The sequence below is a fragment of the Astatotilapia calliptera genome, chromosome 3 (genome assembly GCF_964374335.1).
Source record: "Astatotilapia calliptera chromosome 3, fAstCal68.1, whole genome shotgun sequence".
Lineage (NCBI taxonomy): Eukaryota > Metazoa > Chordata > Actinopteri > Cichliformes > Cichlidae > Astatotilapia > Astatotilapia calliptera.
This window is the reverse complement of record NC_137424.1, coordinates 21,083,919-21,104,038: the sequence shown is the minus strand read 5'-3', so window position 1 is coordinate 21,104,038 and position 20,120 is coordinate 21,083,919. Positions and strand designations below refer to the sequence as shown.

General features: G+C 43.4%; 2 protein-coding genes across 2 annotated transcripts; both read left to right on the top strand.

The window, feature by feature from the left end:
• Positions 1–2,366: 2,366 nt before the first annotated feature.
• LOC113018295 (P2Y purinoceptor 3) lies at positions 2,367–4,058 on the top strand. The gene has a single exon (XM_026161348.2). The coding sequence runs from the start codon at positions 2,500–2,502 to the stop codon at positions 3,907–3,909; it is 1,410 nt and encodes a 469-aa protein (XP_026017133.2). The 5' UTR covers positions 2,367–2,499; the 3' UTR covers positions 3,910–4,058.
• A 9,226-nt stretch (positions 4,059–13,284) lies between these two features.
• Positions 13,285–15,255, top strand: LOC113011596 (proline-, glutamic acid- and leucine-rich protein 1-like). Its single transcript, XM_026151137.2, has 4 exons — positions 13,285–13,540; positions 13,634–13,689; positions 14,682–14,815; positions 15,087–15,255. The coding sequence occupies exons 1-4, from the start codon at positions 13,300–13,302 to the stop codon at positions 15,238–15,240; spliced, it is 585 nt and encodes a 194-aa protein (XP_026006922.2). The 5' UTR covers positions 13,285–13,299; the 3' UTR covers positions 15,241–15,255.
• The last annotated feature ends 4,865 nt before the right edge of the window (positions 15,256–20,120 follow it).

Below are 20,120 nucleotides of genomic sequence, written 5' to 3'. Positions count from 1 at the left end.
CGCATCAGGCTTTCAAAAGATTCAAAACTCTGTCTTTGGTTGATTAATAAGCTGGTGTGAAAGACTGGTGCACCCCCTTCATGGATTCTGACAGTTAGTATAACTCGGGGGTGTTCATTCATTTAAACTGACATCCTGCTGTTACCAGGTTTCTGTCAGGCAGAGTAGATCGATTTGTTGATCAATTATGAATTAATGTTCAGTTAATTTCACTGCTTTATTCTATGTGGAGATGTGGGTGCTATATTGTTCTTTCTTTGTAGTTTTTTTGTGTTAAATTAGTTTTTTTGTGATTTTTGGTTTGTTTTTTGTCTGGGAGCTGAGACAGTCTCTAAGGGGATGTGGTTCTGGGGGAATAACAGGACGATTGAATCTTGAAGCCCACATCATTTTTTGGACACCACTCTGACAGCCAGAAATTTAAGGAGAACATGCAGCTAAACATGTCACTCCTGGTCCAATTGGCAAGCAAACCAGCAAAAACGACAGTGTTTTGGCAAAGTTACACACCAGTTTATTATTAATTCTATGTTTACCCTTAGCCAGCAGTTTTAAATTTCCCTTAATGTTGCTAACTCTGGCCCCTGAAAGACAATTGACAGTAACATTGATTAGTAACAATTGACTGTAGTTGCTAGTGTCTCTAGCTTCATATTCTATGTCCACATTGACTCCCTGAATTGACACAGTGGTCATTGTTTTCCTGGTCCCCTTAAAGTCTGCAATTGTTTCCTTGGTCTTTGTCACATTCATCTACGGATGATTCTTCTTGCACCACACGACAAAGGAGTCCACCACAACCTGGTACTCCATCGCATTACCCCTAGCAATACATCCAACCACCGCAGAGAAAAAGCCTTGGAAGGTGGCAGATCCCTGCAGTGGACGGAGTCTACGGTGTTAAGGGTGAACAGGTGGTCTCTTATGGTGCTCTGGTGTTGCTGATCACCTTGTAAGGCAGCGGTCCCCAACCTTTTTTGCACCACAGACCAGTTTAATGTCAGACAATATTTTCATGGACCTGCGTTTACGGTGTCACAGGTACCAAATTTCGTCAGACAGGTTGCATTTACTATATTTTTCAGACCATAAGGTGCACAGGATTATAAGGTGGACTAAGCGAAACAAAACAGTCAGACTTTACTCAACTCATTCTTCTTGCTTCCGTATCATTGATTCATTAATGCTGAATTCTCTGGCAGCTGCTCTATTCCCATGTTGTTGCAGTACATTAATGACAAACCTCGTATTGTGGATGGATTATCTCAGTTGTTGTCCTGACTGAAGTTTGGTTTACAGCATCCTGCCATGCGATTGCATTTGTCCCTAACCACCGGGAACCCTCACGTTAACTTTTATCGAGTGGAAAAAAGTTGGCGTTCATCCTCCAGCTATGCTAACATAGCTGTGTCGCTAGCGATCACGTAGCACATCATTATATACCAGCTAGCCCAACTTCAGTAACCCTACAAACGTCACTGCTGTTTAGTTTTCTGTCTTCATTTATGTTGGAAGTGATAGCAGAGCTGTACGTTTGAATTTTCTCAGAAATCTCTCAGTCAGAACATGCTATATCATGTTTAGGTGGAAACTAGCGAGCTAACTTCCTGCTAACTTCTAACTCTGTTACATGTAATAAATTCTGTTTTCATGGATTCCTGGATGTTAAACTTCATAGTTACACCTGGTAAAGCAGCAACACTGATCATTTTATTAAAGATGAAAGAATTTAGACAGTTTTTAACTCTCAGTGATGCTGCAGTGTTCGTTTGACTTTGGGACCTGAACCTACGGAGTTTTGCTCCGCGAGGCTCCTGACTGCGGTAGCTGTAATGCTACGTCAATCCATCAAGCGGTGCGGCTTTGTAGCTTACCAAAGTCATACTAAAACATTTTTTGACAGATTTTTGAGCCTACCAAATAAAAATCAGTTCGAGGTCAGTAAGCACAACCAGAATTCATACTTAAGGCACACCGGATTATAAGAGGCACTGTTGATTTTTGAGAAAATTAAAGGATTTTAAGTGCGCCTTATAGTGCAGAAAATACAGTAATATTAAAATTTAATGATCTGAAACATGTAAGTATGACAAGAAGCTGTCCATGAATCTCAATGAACTGAAGCACAAATGTTAAGAAGACTGTGTGAAACCATCTGAAGAACTGACAAAGGCATGGTTTACAAGCTACTGAATAATGGAATGTCCTTTGTTTTTTAACAGAACTCCATAAAATACTGTGAAAAAGTTTTAATGTACCTTTGAAATCATAGCAGATGCCCACAGAACCAGGAACACTACTTGATCAAAACTTTCAATACTAAGATAAGAGAAAATCTGATGAAATAAAATTCAGATAAATGACTGGTGTCTTTGTTTATTTCTAGGTAAACACTCATACATGGACAGGACCAAGGATGATAGAGGAGAAACCTGCCAGAAGTCCAAACATACATGCTGAATCCTTCTCTCTCATATCAAAATAACTTTTGCTCTCACGATGTCATCAAGACATGAGGTTCCTTCAGATATCAATGTGGATACGTTCCACGATATCCTCAACTCTTCCTCCCCATCCTCACCAACTCAGTCTTGCAGCATAGACGAGTCGTACAAGTACATCTTCCTTCCCATTTGTTATTCCTTCACATTCATCTTTAGCATCTCTCTTAACTCTGTCATCCTCTACCGTTCTTTCCGTCGGACCAAACGCTGGAATGCTTCTTTAATATACATGGTTAACCTGGCCTCTACAGACTTTATGTACGGCCTGTCGCTGCCATTTCTTGTAGGAAGTTACATAATGCGTGACCGCTGGGTTTTTGGGGACTTCATGTGCCGTGTGGTTCGTTTTCTCTTCTACTTTAACCTCTATTGCTCTATCTTCTTCCTCACTTGTATCTCTGTGCACAGATACCTTGGTATTTGCCATCCAATGAAAGTGATAACGCTGGAGACCAAGAAGGCCGTCAAGTGCACTTGTGTCCTTGTTTGGATAATAGTATTTGCTTTGACTTGCCCCATCTTCCGTTTTGCTCAGACTGGTCATGTGACAAGATTAACAGGGTTTGGAAGCAATGTAAGTACTGACAACCCGAGTAATAGCATATCACCAGAAAATGGTAATGTGGGCTATGGTAAATTGGAAGGGATAATTGAAGAGTACCAGAACTGCTGGGATGATGCCATCGATAAGGAGTTTCCTGATTATGTACCCTATGGCATTACGCTCCATTTGCTGGGCTTTTTTGTGCCATTTTCCATAATCGCTTACTGTTACTCTCACGTAGTTCTGACCATATTTAGGACACTGCATTCTCAGCCCTCACTGTGCAGAAATCCAATGGATGAATGCATGGAGAAAAGAGATGGGAAAGCCTCAGCAGTTGTTAGAACGGGAAGAAGACGAAGCAATGGATTGCAGAAGATGGCGGGACGAGATGAAGGGATTTCCATTTCACTTGGTGCGCACTCCCCATATGCCAGTCGAAGGCGTAAATCTATCAAAACTATTATCACTATCACCCTGCTATTTGCTCTGTGTTTCTTCCCCTTTCATGTTACCAGAACCATCTTTCTTTTGCTGAAAGTGACCAAGGGAGTTCCCTGTCACACCATGACGGCAGTCTCTATGTGCTATAAGATTACCAGACCTTTAGCATCGTTCAATGCATGGCTCAATGCCCTTCTTTACTTTCTGACTAAAGATAAAGGAGGAGCTCACTGCTGCCAAGCAGTAAACACCCCTACCCAGCAGCATGCTATGCTACAGTTGCCACTAAGAGTGATGGGAAAAGGAGAGGGTGAAGTGGACAGAGAAACAGAAGACCGTATTGACAAAAAAGAGAATAAAGCACGTCAAAGTCCATCATATATGAACAGAGCAAAAGTTAAATATGTAGCTGAATGAACTTCAGATGCACTGCTGGATGTTATTTATAGACACCAATAAGCAACACATTAGTAACAAGTGAATCAGTCCTGCTTCATGTTAATCATTTATGTAAATCTCATTTTGGGATCCACTATCCACATCTTGGTATAGGGACTCACTGACATTGGTTTTACCTAGCTGGACAATATGCATTGCAATACTACGAAATTTACTCAAGGAACATGCCAAACCAGTAAAGACACTGTCACCAGCTGCTAAGCTCCCTGGATCCCAATCAAATTCAACATCTGCAATACATACCGGGAGAAGTCTTGATTCCCTGGGCCAAACCTTCAACTCCAGAAGACCTACTGGCAACATCCTCCTACCAGACACCAGTAAACACCAGATGTCCACCATATCCTGACAATTGGAATCAGAGAACACAGAAGACTGAAATTAACAACTATAAATATCCACGCATATATACAAGGGAAACAAACAAATGTCACCATTTTTAGACTCAGTGAAATCGAAAGCCAATATCACAGACTGTACATAAAAGATCGAAGTACCAACGGCAAGATTTGTGAAAGCAAGCAGAGGATGTTTTGTAACTTCCCCCAAGGGAATACTTCATCAACTACTGTTGGCTGAATCCTGTCAGAATGCTTATTTATTGCTACTGTCGATGTAACGTTTACACAATAGTTATAAACTTTAATTCTGCAGGTTAAAAATGTAAATGTATAGCCATTGCATTTATAATATTTTAATCTCTTCATGTAAAATAAAATAATGTACGATATTCTTAGTCTCATGGTTTCTTCTTGCAGATACATGATACAATCAAGCATTAAATGTTTGTTAAACCATGGTGTGTCACATCAGTATTACATAAGGTTGCTGCTCTGTACAGGGAATGAAGCTACACCTTTAGTTACAAAACCAGCAAACCACTTGCATCCCTACACGTAATGATTTTGCAACAGGATGTCACAGTTTAAGGCTTCAGTCCACGATTCCAACAAGCTGAAATAAGAAGCTGCGTGTTTTAAATTTATGGAGAATGAAATAAATGATCCAGTATGTGTAATACTAATATGATATATACAGGTGAGTTCTTTAAAAATGTTTCCTCATGCACAATTGTCACTAAGGGGAAATTAGCTGTTGAAATATTTGTACCAGTCTGTAAACGTGTTTGTATATGTAAGTCTACAAAGGAAATGATCCCACTGAAAATTGAAAAATTAAATTTGACTTAAATTTGGTGGCCTGTGGATAGAATTAATGGGTGATGCCTGAGAAGCTACTCCTTTGATATCTGTCTAAGGTCGCATGTTTCATTCTCAAGGCTTCCATAACAAATGTGGCCTTTGGCAAAGTTTATTGCAGCCTGCATATAGCATAGGTTCCCAGTAAATATTTGTTTATTGTTGTCTGCACAACACATGCTAGCCAGCACAGAATCACAGTAAAGGGAAGCCAATTCTGAAGACAGCCAGTCTCAAGTAAGGTGATTGGCTGACAGTTCAGTTTGTTTGTTTTAAGTGTGAAAAGAAGCCTTTGTAACTACTTGATGTTTTTTATTATAAATTTTTTTCATTCACAAAATTAAGACATTTAGCAAAAGTATTTTACTTAAACACTTTAATATAATTTCCATCACAACCAATGATTTGTCTGTCTTGACGCATGCTCACTCATCCAAGTAAGTAAATCCCAAAAGCTGATTCAGTTCATCTGGACGTTTTCAGTGGGAGAAACGTTTCGTCACTCATCCAGGTGACTTCTTCAGTCTCAGCAGGTTTCCCCAATCTTATCAACAGTACATTTGCACAATGACTGAAACTAGCACAACTGAATGAACGATGGGCTGTGAGGTCCTTTCCTTGATCATCAATATGCAAATTGTCACGACCATTGATTAACAACCACTGATCAATGGCCATGAGTACCAATCACAGAGAGTTGGGGAATGGCTGCAATCACAGCATTGTAAGTCAAAGTTTTTGGCTTCGATCCTCAACCTGCTGGTGGGCAGCTCTGAACACCACATCCTGAACACCCTGGATTTTGTCGAGAAGGTGAGAGATGTCATTATGGAGGCAGATGAAACCATGGTCTCGTACGATGTTACATCTCTCTTCACTTGCATCCATTGAAGTGTTGGAGATAGTCCAACCTCAGCAACAGGACCACTCTCAGCATCGACCAAATAATAATAATAGTAATATCCATCCATCCATCTTCATCCGCTTTATCCGGGGCCGGGTCGCGGGGGCAGCAGCCTAAGCAAAGAGGCCCAGACCTCCCTCTCCCCAGCCACCTCCTCCAGCTTATCCAGGGGAATACCAAGGCGTTCCCAGGCCAGCCGAGAGATATAATCTCTCCAGCGTGTCCTGGGTCTGCCCCGGGGCCTCCTCCCGGTGGGACATGCCTGGAACACCTCACCCAGGAGGTGCCCAGGGGGCATCCTTGTCAGATGCCCGAACCACCTCAGCTGGCTCCTTTCGATGTGGAGCAGCAGCTGCTCTACTCTGAGCCCCTCCCGGATGGCCGAACTTCTCACCCTATCTCTAAGGGAGAGGCCAGCCACCCTTCGGAGGAAGCTCATTTCTGCCGCTTGTATCAGCGATCACGTTCTTTCGGTCACTACCCACAGCTCGTGGCCATAGGTGAGCGTAGGGACGTAGATCGACCGGTAAATTGAGAGCTTCGCTTTTACACTCAGCTCCCTCTTCACCACGACGGACCGGTGCAGCGTCCGCATTACTGCAGCTGCAGCCCCAATCCGTCTGTCGATCTCCGGCTCCCTTCTCCCATCACTCGCGAACAAGACCCCGAGATACTTGAACTCCTCCACTTGGGGCAGGAATTCATCCCCGACCCGGAGTGGGCACTCCACCCTTTTCCGGCTGAGAACCATGGCCTCAGATTTGGAGGTGCTGATCCTCATTCCCGCTGCTTCACACTCGGCTGCGAACCGTTCCAGTGCGAGCTGGAGGCCCTCACCCGATGAAGCCAACAGAACCACATCATCTGCAAAAATCAGAGATGAGATTCTGAGGCCACCAAAGCGAAAGCCCTCCGCCACTTGGCTGCGCCTAGAAATTCTGTCCATAAAAATTATGAACAGAACCGGAGACAAAGGGCAGCCCTGGCGGAGCCCATCACCCACCGGGAACGAGTCCGACTTATTGCCGGCAATGCGAACCAAGCTCTTGCAACGGTTGTATAGGGATCGAATGGCCCGTAGCAATGGGCCAGACACCCCATATTCCCGCAACACCTCCCACAGGACACCCCGAGGGACACGGTCGAATGCCTTCTCCAAGTCCACAAAACACATGTAGACTGGTTGGGCAAACTCCCATGCACCCTCAAGTATCCTCGAGAGGATAAAGAGCTGGTCCAGTGTTCCGCGACCAGGACGAAAACCGCATTGTTCCTCCTGTATCCGAGGTTCGACTAACGGACGAACTCTCCTTTCCAGCACCCTGGCATAGACTTTCCCAGGGAGGCTGAGGAGTGTGATCCCCCTGTAGTTGGAACACACCCTCCGGTCCCCCTTCTTAAAGATGGGGACCACCACCCCAGTCTGCCAGTCCACAGGTACTGCCCCTGATCTCCACGCAACATTGCAGAGGCGTGTCAACCAGGACAGCCCTACAACGTCCAGAGCCTTCAGGAACTCGGGGCGGACCTCATCAACACCAGGGGCTCTGCCACCAAGGAGTTGTTTAACTGCCTCAGTGACCTCGCCCCCGGAAATTGGCGGGTCATTCCCCTCATCCCCAGACTCTGCTTCCTCCTCGGAAGACGTGTCAGTGGGATTAAGGAGGTCCTCGAAGTATTCCTTCCACCGCCTGACAATTTTCTCAGTCGACGTCAGTAGCGCTCCGCCAGCACTATACACAGTGCAGGTAGAGCACCGCTTTTCCCTCCTGAGACGTCTGACGGTTTGCCAGAATCTCTTCGAGGCAGTCCGAAAGTCTTTTTCCATGGCCTCTCCGAACTCCTCCCACACCCGAGTTTTTGCTTCAGCCACTGCCTGAGCCGCATTCCGCTTGGCCTGTCGATACCTGTCGGCTGCCTCCGGAGTCCCACAGGCTAACCAAGCCCGATAGGAGTCCTTCTTCAGCCTGGTGGCTCCCTTCACCTCTGGTGTCCACCATTTGGTTCGGGGATTACCACCACGGCAGGCACCAACCACCTTGCGGCCGCAGCTCAATGCAGCAGCTTCGGCAATGGAGACGCTGAACATGGTCCATTCGGACTCAATGTCCCCAGTCTCCCTCGGAATGCTGTTGAAGCTCTGCCGGAGGTGTGCGTTGAAGATCTCGCGGACTGGAGCCTCTGCTAGACGTTCCCAGCACACCCTCACTACGCGTTTAGGTGCACCAGGTCTGTCCAGCGTCCTCCCCCGCCACCTGATCCAACTCACCACCAGGTGGTGATCAGTTGACAGCTCAGCCCCTCTCTTTACCCGAGTGTCCAGAACATATGGTCGCAGGTCTGCTGATACGATTACAAAATCGATCATCGACCTACGGCCTAGAGCGTCCTGGTGCCACGTGCACTTATGGACACTCTTATGTTCGAACAGGGTGTTCGTTATGGCGGTTAGCACAGAAGTCCAATAACAAAGCACCGCTCGGGTTCAGATCAGGGAGGCCGTTCCTCCCAATCACGCCCCTCCAGGTCTCGCTGTCGTTACCCACGTGAGCATTGAAGTCTCCCAGCAGGACAACAGAGTCTCCAGGTGGTAATAGTAATAATGAACTTTTTTTATAAAGCACACTAACAAACCAAGGGTATACCAAGGTGCTTGACAAAATAAGGAGATGGAGATGGGAGGGAAAAGGGAAAGAGAAAGGACCTGGCATTTATCAATTATAAAACCATGACAATCATAATACATAAAAGTAGTTAACAAAGCATAAAGGATAAAAATGTATCAGCACACAGCAGATATTATCTAGGTGGAAAAGCAAGATCAAATAAATAAGTCTTTAACCGTGATTTACACAATGGCATAAAGTCAGATGCCCGGATAGTAACAGAAGGATTGTTCCATAAGACTGGAGCAGCTACACAAACGCACGGTCGCGTCAGCCGAGAACGAGGTTGCTCCAGAAGAAATTGGGTAGCAGATCTAAGTGCTCTGACAGGAGTGTGTAACTGAAGTGTGCTTGAATTGTGTCTTAATTCCACCTACTTCACATACAAGGGTCAGTACTACAGGCAGAAACATGGGCTCCCCAGTTTCACCCATCGTGGCCAATTTGTACATGGAAGAAGTGGAAAAGAGGGCGTAAAAATAGTTTTGGCTTCTCTTCATTGGTTGCCAGTAAACTTTAAGTTTAATTTTAAAATGTGAGTTTAAACTTTTGGATGTCTACATGGCGAAAGTCCCCAGTATATCTTTGACCAGTTGAAACCTCATGCTGCTTCCCCAGCACTTAGGTCTTTAGGACAGAAGTTACAGTTGGTGGGGATCGGACTTTTCAGGCACCAAGGCTGTGGAACTCTCTTCTGTTGTCTTTACGCTGTGTCAACTCCATTGACTCCTTTAAAAAGCAGAAAGACATTTCTCTACATATGAGCTTTTAATTAACTTTTTCCTTTGGTTTATAATATTGTATATTATTTTAGTTATATTTCTGGTTTTATTGTGAAGGACTTTGTGATTTTTGTCTATGAAAAGTGCGAAATAAATAAATTTTACTTACTTACTTGCTATCCTACCCTGGAACAACAGCAAGTCATTGGTTCAGGTATGTGGATGGCACCTGGGTGAAAATCAAATCTCAGGAAGTTCCACAATTCACGGATCACATTAACTCAGTGGACCGACACATGAAATTCACCAGGGAGGATATGTGGAAGCCGCTGGTGGTGGAGCAGGTGTGGGCTGAACAGACTCCTCAGACCCTCCAGGATCGTGACACCCTGTCCCCTAGCAGAGGGGGCCGTAACATCCTTGAAAACGGCCTTTTTATATAATTCTGAAATGTACATTATTTTTCAGTTTTGGATAACCTTACCTTTTTTTAGCCTCTGTCAGTTCACCACTTACCTTTGTACCATTTCAACTATTCATTGGACTTGAACGACTGGAATTGTAATAAATAACTGGAATAATTGAATTGTTCTAAAACCGGTAGAATTTTATGCATCCTTATTTTGTCAACTTGCTGATGTGGACTGTACCAATACAATTCTCAGGGGTGATTTCAACTGTTTATTATGCCCTATATTGGATAGGTATCCATCACAGGTAGCTCAGTCCAAACATGTTAATGCGCTTTTAAATACAACAAAGGAGTTTGATCTCTTGGCTGTATGTAGGCAACATAATCCCCTTGAACAGCAGCACACATTACATTGTCCGCCACATCTGTCAGTGTTCCAGACTGATTATATATTTGTATATATCTGACAAATAAACCCAACTGCCTATTAGCACAGCTATCAAGGAATGCTCTGGTAAAATCTTTTATTCCAGCCATAGTGGATGAGAATAGTCATCCACTATGATATCTATGGAAAAGTTAATTTATTTAAGAAATAAAAAAACTTTTCCACAGATACCAGAGAATCAAGTTACTATTTTAGAATCTCCCATATAAGTGGACGAGATTGTTTCAGCACTTCAGTCAGGGAAATCTTTACTTCCTCAACTTGTTTCCAAGTTGCTTCCAAAGCACAATGTAATGACTTGCAAGTCATGGAAGAATTAAAACTGCTGGTGCAAACATTACACTAATAGCCATGAAAATAAGAACACTGCTCTTCCTTTTAGTCAATGAACCTTTTAGTCTAGTGACTCTACAACTGCCAAAGGTTAAGAGTGGGTGGGGCCTACCAAATTTAGACATGTTGGTTATTCAGGCCTGAACTCTCTCCTCCTGGGTGAGAGGTGGATGCAGTGCTGTGAAAACCCTTTCCCTCAATAAATTTCATAGGGAAACACCACCTCCTGTTAAAGGCAGTTTCCTGAATAAAAATGTGTTATGAGCATGGGGCAAACTAAGGACAATGTCTGAAAGTAGCTCAGTTAATATTCTTGTAACATTAGATGACCCAGAACTGTCATTGCAAAGTGTAGGATCAAACTTTACAAGTTGGCAAAGAGCAGGCATAAAAAGAATATATAATCTTTTTGATAACGGAAGCTTTAAAACACCCTGAAGTCTCAACATCACCTTTCAAGTAATGATTTCTATAAATACCTACAAATAATGTTCTTCTGAAAGCTGGCTCATGAGGACATTTCCACCAGAAACAGTCTGCTGGAAAGGTTTTTCTCTGAACCACAGAAAGCACAAACACTTTGTGACAAAGTTTTATTCTGACATATGTAGTTTGAACTTGGATAAACTTGAATGATGTTTGGGACAAAATGTTGCTGCTGCCCTTCAGAATCTCAATATGTAATAGATATAAAGAGTTACAATATAACATACTGCATAATCTTTATATTTCACCATATATTTACAGTAAGGATAAAACCAAACTGTCCTAAATGTTAGACTACAGTTGGAAGAAGGCTCCATTGTTTGTGGGAATCATTCTGACTTTCTGAAGAACAGTTTGCGCAAACATCAGTAAAACAATCACTCTCATTGCCTGTTTATGCCCTGTCCTTATCTTCAATGTCCTGCTGCTCTGTTGCATCTTAATTGCCCCTTGGGTATAAATAAAGTCTTTCTGATTCTGATAATGAGTAAACAGTGCCAGCAGATCCACTACTTTGTTTGCTTTGAAATGTTCCTGACTCTTTAATAGAATAGAATTCAATAGAATAGAATTCAACTTTATTGTCATTGCACATGCACAGGTACAGGGCAACGAAATGCAGTTTGCATCCATCCAGAAGTGCTTTAGTGATATAGATATATTACAATATATATTAGCAATAATATAGATATGTGAGTATATTACAGAAATGGGTCTATTATGTTATAATGTACACGGTATGAAGTATGTTGTGAATATTGTATAACTATAAGTATGTACAGGCTGTAGTGAGCACAAGCTATGTACAGGATATGAACAGGATATAAATATGAAAAACTATACAGAATATGAAATGAAATAAATAACTTTACAGAATCTGGGATATACAGCTATACAGAAATGGGAACTATGCAAGTTGTAAACAGTTGTAGGATTAAAGATTATCGAATGTACAGAATGATTATTTACACAGAGCTATACAGTAGTGCAGTTAAGATAAGTGAGGGTGTAGATAGTTTCTACAGAGGCTATATAAAGTGCTAGTGGTTGTGAGTGGTGGTTCAGTCCATGTTATTATTGTGTTTGAGGGTACAGTTGTCCATTGTGGGTGTGTGTATGTTCAGTCCATGAGTTTAACGTGGGTCAGATGTCAGGAGGCAGAGTTCAGGAGTCTGACAGCTGTGGGGAAGAAGCTGTTCCGGTACCTGGTGGTCTTAGTCCGGAGGCTCCTGTGGCGCCTCCCAGAGGGCAGGAGTGTGAAGAGTCCATGTGATGGGTGACTGGGGTCTTTGATGATTTTCCCAGCCCTTTTCAGACACCGCTTCCTGTAGATGTCTTTTATGGCAGGAAGTGGTGCTCCGGCGATGCGCTGGGCAGTTTTCACGACCCTCTGCAACGCCTTCCGGTCCGAGGCAGAGCAGTTCCCGTACCAGACTGTTATACAGTTGGTCAGGATGCTCTCGATGGTGCAGCGATAGAAGTTCACCAGGATGTCTGAGGACAGGTGGTTCTTCCTCAGAGTCCTCAAGAAGAAGAGGCGCTGGTGAGCCTTCTTGACCAGCTTGGAGCAGTTGGTCGTCCAGGTGAGATCCTCGGAGATGTGGACTCTAATACAACACAAAGAAGTCATTCACACAAATGCTGGCAAGAAAAGTATTTTGATTAAGTGGGTCAGACATGAACCTCAGTCTATCTCCAACAATCATAAAGGTTTTTATGTCAATAAAATAAGGATATTATGTTGATATTTTCTGCAGAAATGGATGAAACCAGTGAAGTTCTGAGACTGAACTGTAACTTGGACTCACAAATATTTTGTAATGACCGAATAAAAGGTTGGATCCATGTGGGAAGGAGCTTTCTTCACTTTATTTTGGCCTGAAAACTGAAGGCTCTGCCTCCCATTCTACTTTTAAATACTCTAGGAACAACAAGTAGGCCTGCAGAGCGAGAGTGAAGTGCTCTAATAGGGTGATATGGTACTACAAGGTCATTAAGATAAGATGGGGCCTGATTATTTAAGACCTTGCATGTGAGGAGCAGGATTTTGAATTCACTTCTGGATTATATCAAATCTAACTTGATATCTGAGACTCGTGTATAAGTCAATTCTTTTTTTCAACTAAGAGATTAGTCATGAGCACTAAATCTAAAAAATTTACTTTAAGCTCTGACTTTATGAAGCTAAAGGGAACCAGTGGTTTGTTGGGATGTGCTGAGCTTTCTTCTGTTCCTGCTCCTGTGCGTGGGGTGTCCTGTTTCCAGCTCCGGGCAGGACTATCGGCTGATGTTGTTCCTGGAGGAAAGCCCGGCCCTCGTAGGACGAAGCATTTGGTGATGGCAGATACAGTCGGGCCATCGCTGCAGAGGAAAGGAGACCATCTAGCCAATCAAGATACCTGCCTTGCAGCTGTCAGGGGTGAGATGCAAACCAAGTTTAATGTTATTGGGAGTTTACTGGTATACTACGTATGATATTCTGATACCAGACTGACCTTTGTCATCCTTGTAGCACTGAGACAGATCATACAGACCAGTGGGACGCTACTGAAGGACGACATTCACAAGGTAAATGTGATTTAAAGTAACATAAGCGCTACAAAAGAGTGCCCAGCAGAGGGAGACACTTTCTACAGGCGTCTCCAACCATCCACAGATCAGCCTCTGCTGCAGCGAGTGGCACCGAGCCGCCCGCTTTGGAAGAAGATCCGTGTTTAAGCAGACGTGATGTTTGCAGTTCTTTAAGCAACGATTTCCTCCACCCACAGTGCATTTCTAATGATCCACATGAAATATCCCAACATGTTCTAATATGTTCTTGTAGCCAGAAAAGAAATTATGTAACTTTATACACAAATTATAGTGATGCATGTTTACTTTTTTAAATAGAGAACGCCCATATCTGTGAAATTGTTGCTCAAAGTGCTGCCGAACATCATCTGTTTAAACCTTGTTCTTCTTTTAAAACTGAATTTTTCAGTGTACAGTTTAATGGATTCATGTGTGTTATTGTTTTAAACTAATTATTAACATTATGCATGATCATTTTACTTGACTAGCAGTTTGTTTTAAAAGATTAACATGGTTATTAATGTGTTATTAAATAGAAACAGGCCGTTTTCCTGCTTATTACACAGAACCTAGCGCAGGTAATAGAGTAGTAATAACATAGGAATTAGCACATTATTGCATTCTTGTTACCCTGCAGTTCCCACATCATTAGCTTCAGTTTGTGGACCATTATTATCCAATTGCATCAGTTTCAGTGTAATATTACTCGGCTGTAACTGTAAGTGGTGTGGTTAGCGTCGACGTGTAGTTACATGTCTCAGCAGGTCCACGTCAGGTTGTGGCGTAGGGTTAAAATGGGATACTGATTACAAGTTATGATGTAGTAAGACACGTTTCCCATCTTGTGATGATCTGCAGCTGTAAAGTAAAATGCTTTTGTTTGTTTTTTCCATCATTTAGCATTTTTGGTGTATTGCAGGAGAGACTCTTCATTTTATTGTTTTTAATAACGAACGATTACACTGTTGTGTCCTGTCGATTCCTTCAAGCGGCTCCATGAGGTGGTTCTGCCACTGTGTGTGCGCCTGCAGCAGCAGCAGTCTTGCAGCAGCAATGCATGTGAATCTGCAGGGAGCGCGAGTGGGCAGTACAGCAGTGCTCTGACTCGACGAGAACTGTACAGGTACGATCTTCATGTTAGCGATGAGCCACACATTAGTGTTTCAATAGTGTTACGGTGCTCCTCCTGCTTTTTGTTCAGGTTGAGTTTAAATGTTCCACTGTTGACTGAAGGAATGTCCACACAGTGCTTTATTCAGACTGGACCCAGTCTGACACCACCCTAGCACCAGCACCACTGTGGGCCCGGAACTGGTCTATGTTCTGTAGATGCAAAAGTTCACTTTAGCTTCGTGTTGGACTGAAGGAGCTGTTTCACTTGTATGAATTTGAAGGTTATTGCTGGCCCTGGTCCTGGTCCCCTCACCCTGTTGGCCCCCACCTCTGACCTGTGCTGTGTCAATCCTCAGTAACGGGCGCACCGACAGGTATGCGTGTGGGCCCAAGTGGGATTCCCGAGTATACAGTGTTTTTAGCTTGTGTGTATAATTCGTTCGATAGTCTTTATGGCAATGGGGCCGCGTTCGTTCGGTTGATAATCTAGATCCTGGGTTATGTTCGCAGGCTATAGTCCCTCTAGACTGTTTGGGTTTAAATTTGGGGTTGACAAAGCTGAATTTGCATCTAAAACCGTGTGTTTGGGTTTTGCAGAGCGAGACACGTGCTCTGTATGGTGTGTTGAGTGTGAGGGAGAAGTGTCTCCCAGAGCAGAGCGAAGCAGACTGACAGAAGAAGGAGGGGCAGGCAGCCCGACTCAGAGGGGAGGAGCTGAGTGAGGTGGAGGAGCTGGGAGAGGCAGTCTGTGTGACCGCAGGGGAAAGTGTCTAAAACAGAGAGCAAAACAACAGGGGTAAAAAACTACAGCAGAACAGGAGGAATTGGGAAAGAAGGCACAGGATTATTTAAATTAGCAACAAGGGGAAATGTGTTTAAAATTAGAGAAGCAGAGTGTCAAATAATTAGGGATGAAATGATATTAAATAAATCTTTTAATACAGGTGACCACGGACCTGGTCCTCCACAAGCACATTGGCCAGAGTAAAATGATAGATTAACATAATTGGAACCACAAAGAGGCCACGTTTGGCTGAAAATTTCACATCTCCACCTCCATGTAGAAGCTTCGAGGACGGTCAATCTCTCCCTGAAGACTAAAGTGCATTAAAATTGAGTTGAAAGGTACGGCTGATGGACTTGTGGAGGTTGAGAAAGTGTCCAGACTATCGCAATAAAAAGACAGGACATACACACACACTCAAACAGAGAGACATCAAATGCTTTTTGTAGAGAAATTTGAATCCACAGCTCCACGGCATACGCAGACATTGAACTGCCTACTAACCCACACATGCAATAAAATCAGCTTGCGCTTATGAACACGTCAATTCTTTTCAGCAATATTAAAGCAGGGAAACTTAACACACACTAAATGCTGAGTTTATCCACTGCTGACAAACAACCTCTCCGGGCTGCAGGACAACAGCTTAACTTTCACAAAGCAAGAGACTGGAATGACCAACCAGTGATGAAACAATAAATTTAGTGGTTAGGATTATGAGATGTTTTCTGCTGATTGAGCAACACAAGTGATTACTGTATGAAGAAAATTCTATTTTGGTAATATTTAAATTATGCATTTCCGTTGTCCTGTGAACTTGGTGAGGTATGAGTTGGTTATATTCTTTTTTTAAAAAATAACAAGGGAGGAGAGAAGGCTGACACAGGGCCCGGCAGCTGGACCCACAACAATAACCTGAAAATGTCAACGGTGCTGCAGGAAAGCGATCTCACACAGACGGAGACGGAGGGTGCTAAACCAAAGGCCAGTTTCACAACACGGGGGAAATTCCCAGTGACGTGACGCCCATTAAACCCGGATGAAAAGTGAGGCCGAGCAAAAGAATGCTGACCTTGATAACTCTGCATTAATACTGTGCAGGGCAGTGACGGACATCAGATCTACAAACTGAGCCTACAAACATCCAGATGGTGAATTAGAGCACACAATCTGCCTTAGATTAAATTCTGACTCTCACCAAAGGCAATACAACTTTCAGGAGGAGGAAGGAGTAACACATCTATACAGACTCATCAGACCTGACAAATGAATGCTCTAACAGGGGAGTCATTACCATCATTTGACAGAAGATGACATTAAAACAAAAGGCAGGAGCCTACAAGATCAGTGAGATGGAGAAATAAACAACACAGAATAGTGGACGCTGGAAAGTATGTGGCGAGAGATCAAGTTGCCCTAACAAAACCTGGTCAACTATCGTTAAAACAACCACATGGTCCTTCACATGAGAGCAGAAACAGACTCAGAAGAACATGGAAGGCCTGTACGTTGCACCCACACATGGAAGAGATGCGGAAAACTGTGAGGGAATGCAACACCTGTGACACCCTGCAGAGAAAAGACGCAAACCCAGTCATGAAATGGCACATTTGACAGTCCAGACTAGGATGGCGTTGGACATCCACTTCTCTTCTTCTTCTTGTCCTTTAGTGGGCAACCAGCGGCGGTGGTCGGCCACGCAACCAGTACGCTGCTGTAGGTGCCGCAGGTTCTCTTGCTTGACCAACGATTATCTTCCATGCTTTTCGATCTAAGGCGATGGTTCTTGCCTGCTCGAGGTCAAGTCGAAGGGCCTTCAAATCATCCTGGATTTGTTTCATCCATGTCTTTTTTGGTGCATTTCGATGCACCCTCCAATCGGTGGGGCGGGTCAACCAGAGTAGGCCATGGGGTAGCGGCTCTGGTCCATTCGACAAATGTGGCCAAACCAACGGAGTCGGCGGCGCTGGATTAGGTCGCCGATCGTCGGTTGGCTGCCGCAGCTGGTGAGGATGGTGTCATTCGAATGACGGTCGCGAAGGGAAACGCAGAGAACGCATCTAAGGCAACGCATTTAAAGTAGAATGATCAGGGTTCGGTAAAGGCGGATCTTTGTCGCCAATGAGATGTTGTTCTTCTTCCAAACGCACCAGCGCAGGGAAGTGAACGCTGCCGCCGCCTGCCCACTTCTGGAGCGTATCTCCACTGATGATGCCACTTTCTTCTCCTCGACGAGGGACCCCAGATATTTAAATTGTTGGACTTGTTTGATCTGCACACCGTCGAGGTGGACGATCGCTGGTGAGCTGTTGGTGGTCAGGACTTTGGTCTTCTCGGCGTTAATCTTGAGGCCGTACGATGTGGAAGTGAGTCGCCTCGGTGTCATCTTCGGCAAAAATGGCGCTATCATCAGTTGGACATCCTCAGGGTGGAAAAAGGGTTGGTGTGACCAAGCTGTGGTCTGGCTTGTTGTATGTACATTTCAAAATGATACAGCTCTGGATGGGCCAGTTACCAGGGCATGGAAGGATGACAGACAAATGAGGAGAAGGAATTTTCCTCTGGGTGAGTGGTTGACTGAAGCATGCAGAAAATAAAACTATTATTTTATCATTGACTGGTAACTGATTCATAATTGGCCACAATCACAGCTGCCAAGGTCTATTTCATGTTGTTACAGGAAAAATGATTCTATGTTTCTTTACCTTCTTTTAAATGTACAAAGATGCCTTTTGTCTGCCCTTTGCCTATGGTTAGATTAGTTTAGAATTATCTTTTTAGACTTTCTCAGCAAAGACATACTGTTTTGGGACATATTGTTTTAGATTGTTTTATCTCTCACAGCCTTCTCCCAGCTCTCTGCTGACGAGACTAGCGCCACATATGGAGTTGTTTATTTTATTTGTTTTGTATTTTCTTATCCTGTTCTCACTGTCTTTCCTATAAAAATTACCAAGCCACTGTGCATGGTGTGAGTTGTCCTTAGCAGCTCACCCGTGTACACGTTTGATAAAGAAAGTAACTTTGTCTCATTGTGTCTTTATTTCTCCTGGGTCTTTTACAGAGTTTTCCCCCAACACATGTTAAAGGACTGCTTTCAGCAGTGTCCTGTTGAGAAAGTAGGTCAGAGTAGAAAGACAGACGCCCTCTACTGGTAAGATCAGGCTTCAAACTTTCCCTTCATAAAGTAAACAGCTGGGGCTGGATCAGGTGACCCTGATTATGCTGCAGTGGCCTTATATGCAAAATATACATGAATTTCTCACAAAAAGCCTGATTTTCTAATGTGATCGTCACAGTCTGAGCTCCAGATTATCTCAGCAGCTCAGTCATATATTTGTACAAATGCACATGAAGTATTACTACACAGTCTCTGTTAGAAATGTGTTTTTCTCCTATATATGATAAATAAAGAGAGTATTACAAGGAAACTGAAGCTTTCTGTCTGTATCAGCAGGAATCAGCAGCTGAGCCTGCAGAGGACGCCAGCGCGAGCGATAACCAGCTGCCCAGCTGTGAGGACGAACCGCTCGAAGCTGTTCAAGCAGGTGACTCGACAGCAGTGGCAAACTCTGAAAACGCAACAGAAAAAATAAAGAACAAAACTAAAGAGGACGTGACAGACGTCCAATAGGAATAAAGAGAAAGCTTGATGTAAATATAGAAGGCAAACCAGTAGTGACCCTTGATGACTGCTTAGATATTGTTATTTCAATAATAATTAGTTTCTTTGTTTAATGCAGTTTGATGAAAAGTTCAAATACAGTGTAAAAGTAGTGAGCCTCGCCTCGTTTCTTTCCATTTTCCAAGGAGTCAAACTTTTCTTTTCTTTTTTTAATCTTTTTCCTTTGGCTGCTTTTTCTCTCACTCTTCAGTTTAGACCTTTCACCCGATAATTTCCTGAGGAATCTGGTTTGTTTACGTGGCCACATAACATTGACTAAGAATTCATTCAAGCCTCAAAAAGCTCCATACTCCAGGGATGAATCAGTTATTGAAACCGCAGCCTCCTTTGATGCGGTCTCACTTGTGTACAGCTGCAGCAGTGGAGACTGTCAGGAAACTGAACCAGGGAGTGGAAGTAGGGCTCTTGGCTCCTTCATAGTGAGAGCACTAAGCCACAGGCACAGATATGTGGATAACACCTGGGTCAAAATCAACATGCAAGACGTAAAAGTTCACATCAACTTTGTTCTTCTGCTGTTTTAAAAAAAGTAACAAAGTTGAAAAACTCCAGTTTTCACTGATTTCTTTGTCTTTTTTCATTTTCAGTATGTTTCTTATTCTTATTATTCCAACACATCTGCCTTCAACCTTTAGGAAGCACACAGTGTCTGATGTTTTATTTTAATTTCACTAAAACATTCTAATAAATAATTTCTAAAAATTGCTGTAACTGAAAGTGTGAAAGACTTCGGGGCTGGGCTGATGCTTCAAGATCCTAACGACGTCCCTGATGTGTGATCAGGCTGCTGCTGTTACCTCAGTGAACTGTTGTCTTCTTTGGAAATCACAAACTGACACAACTGCA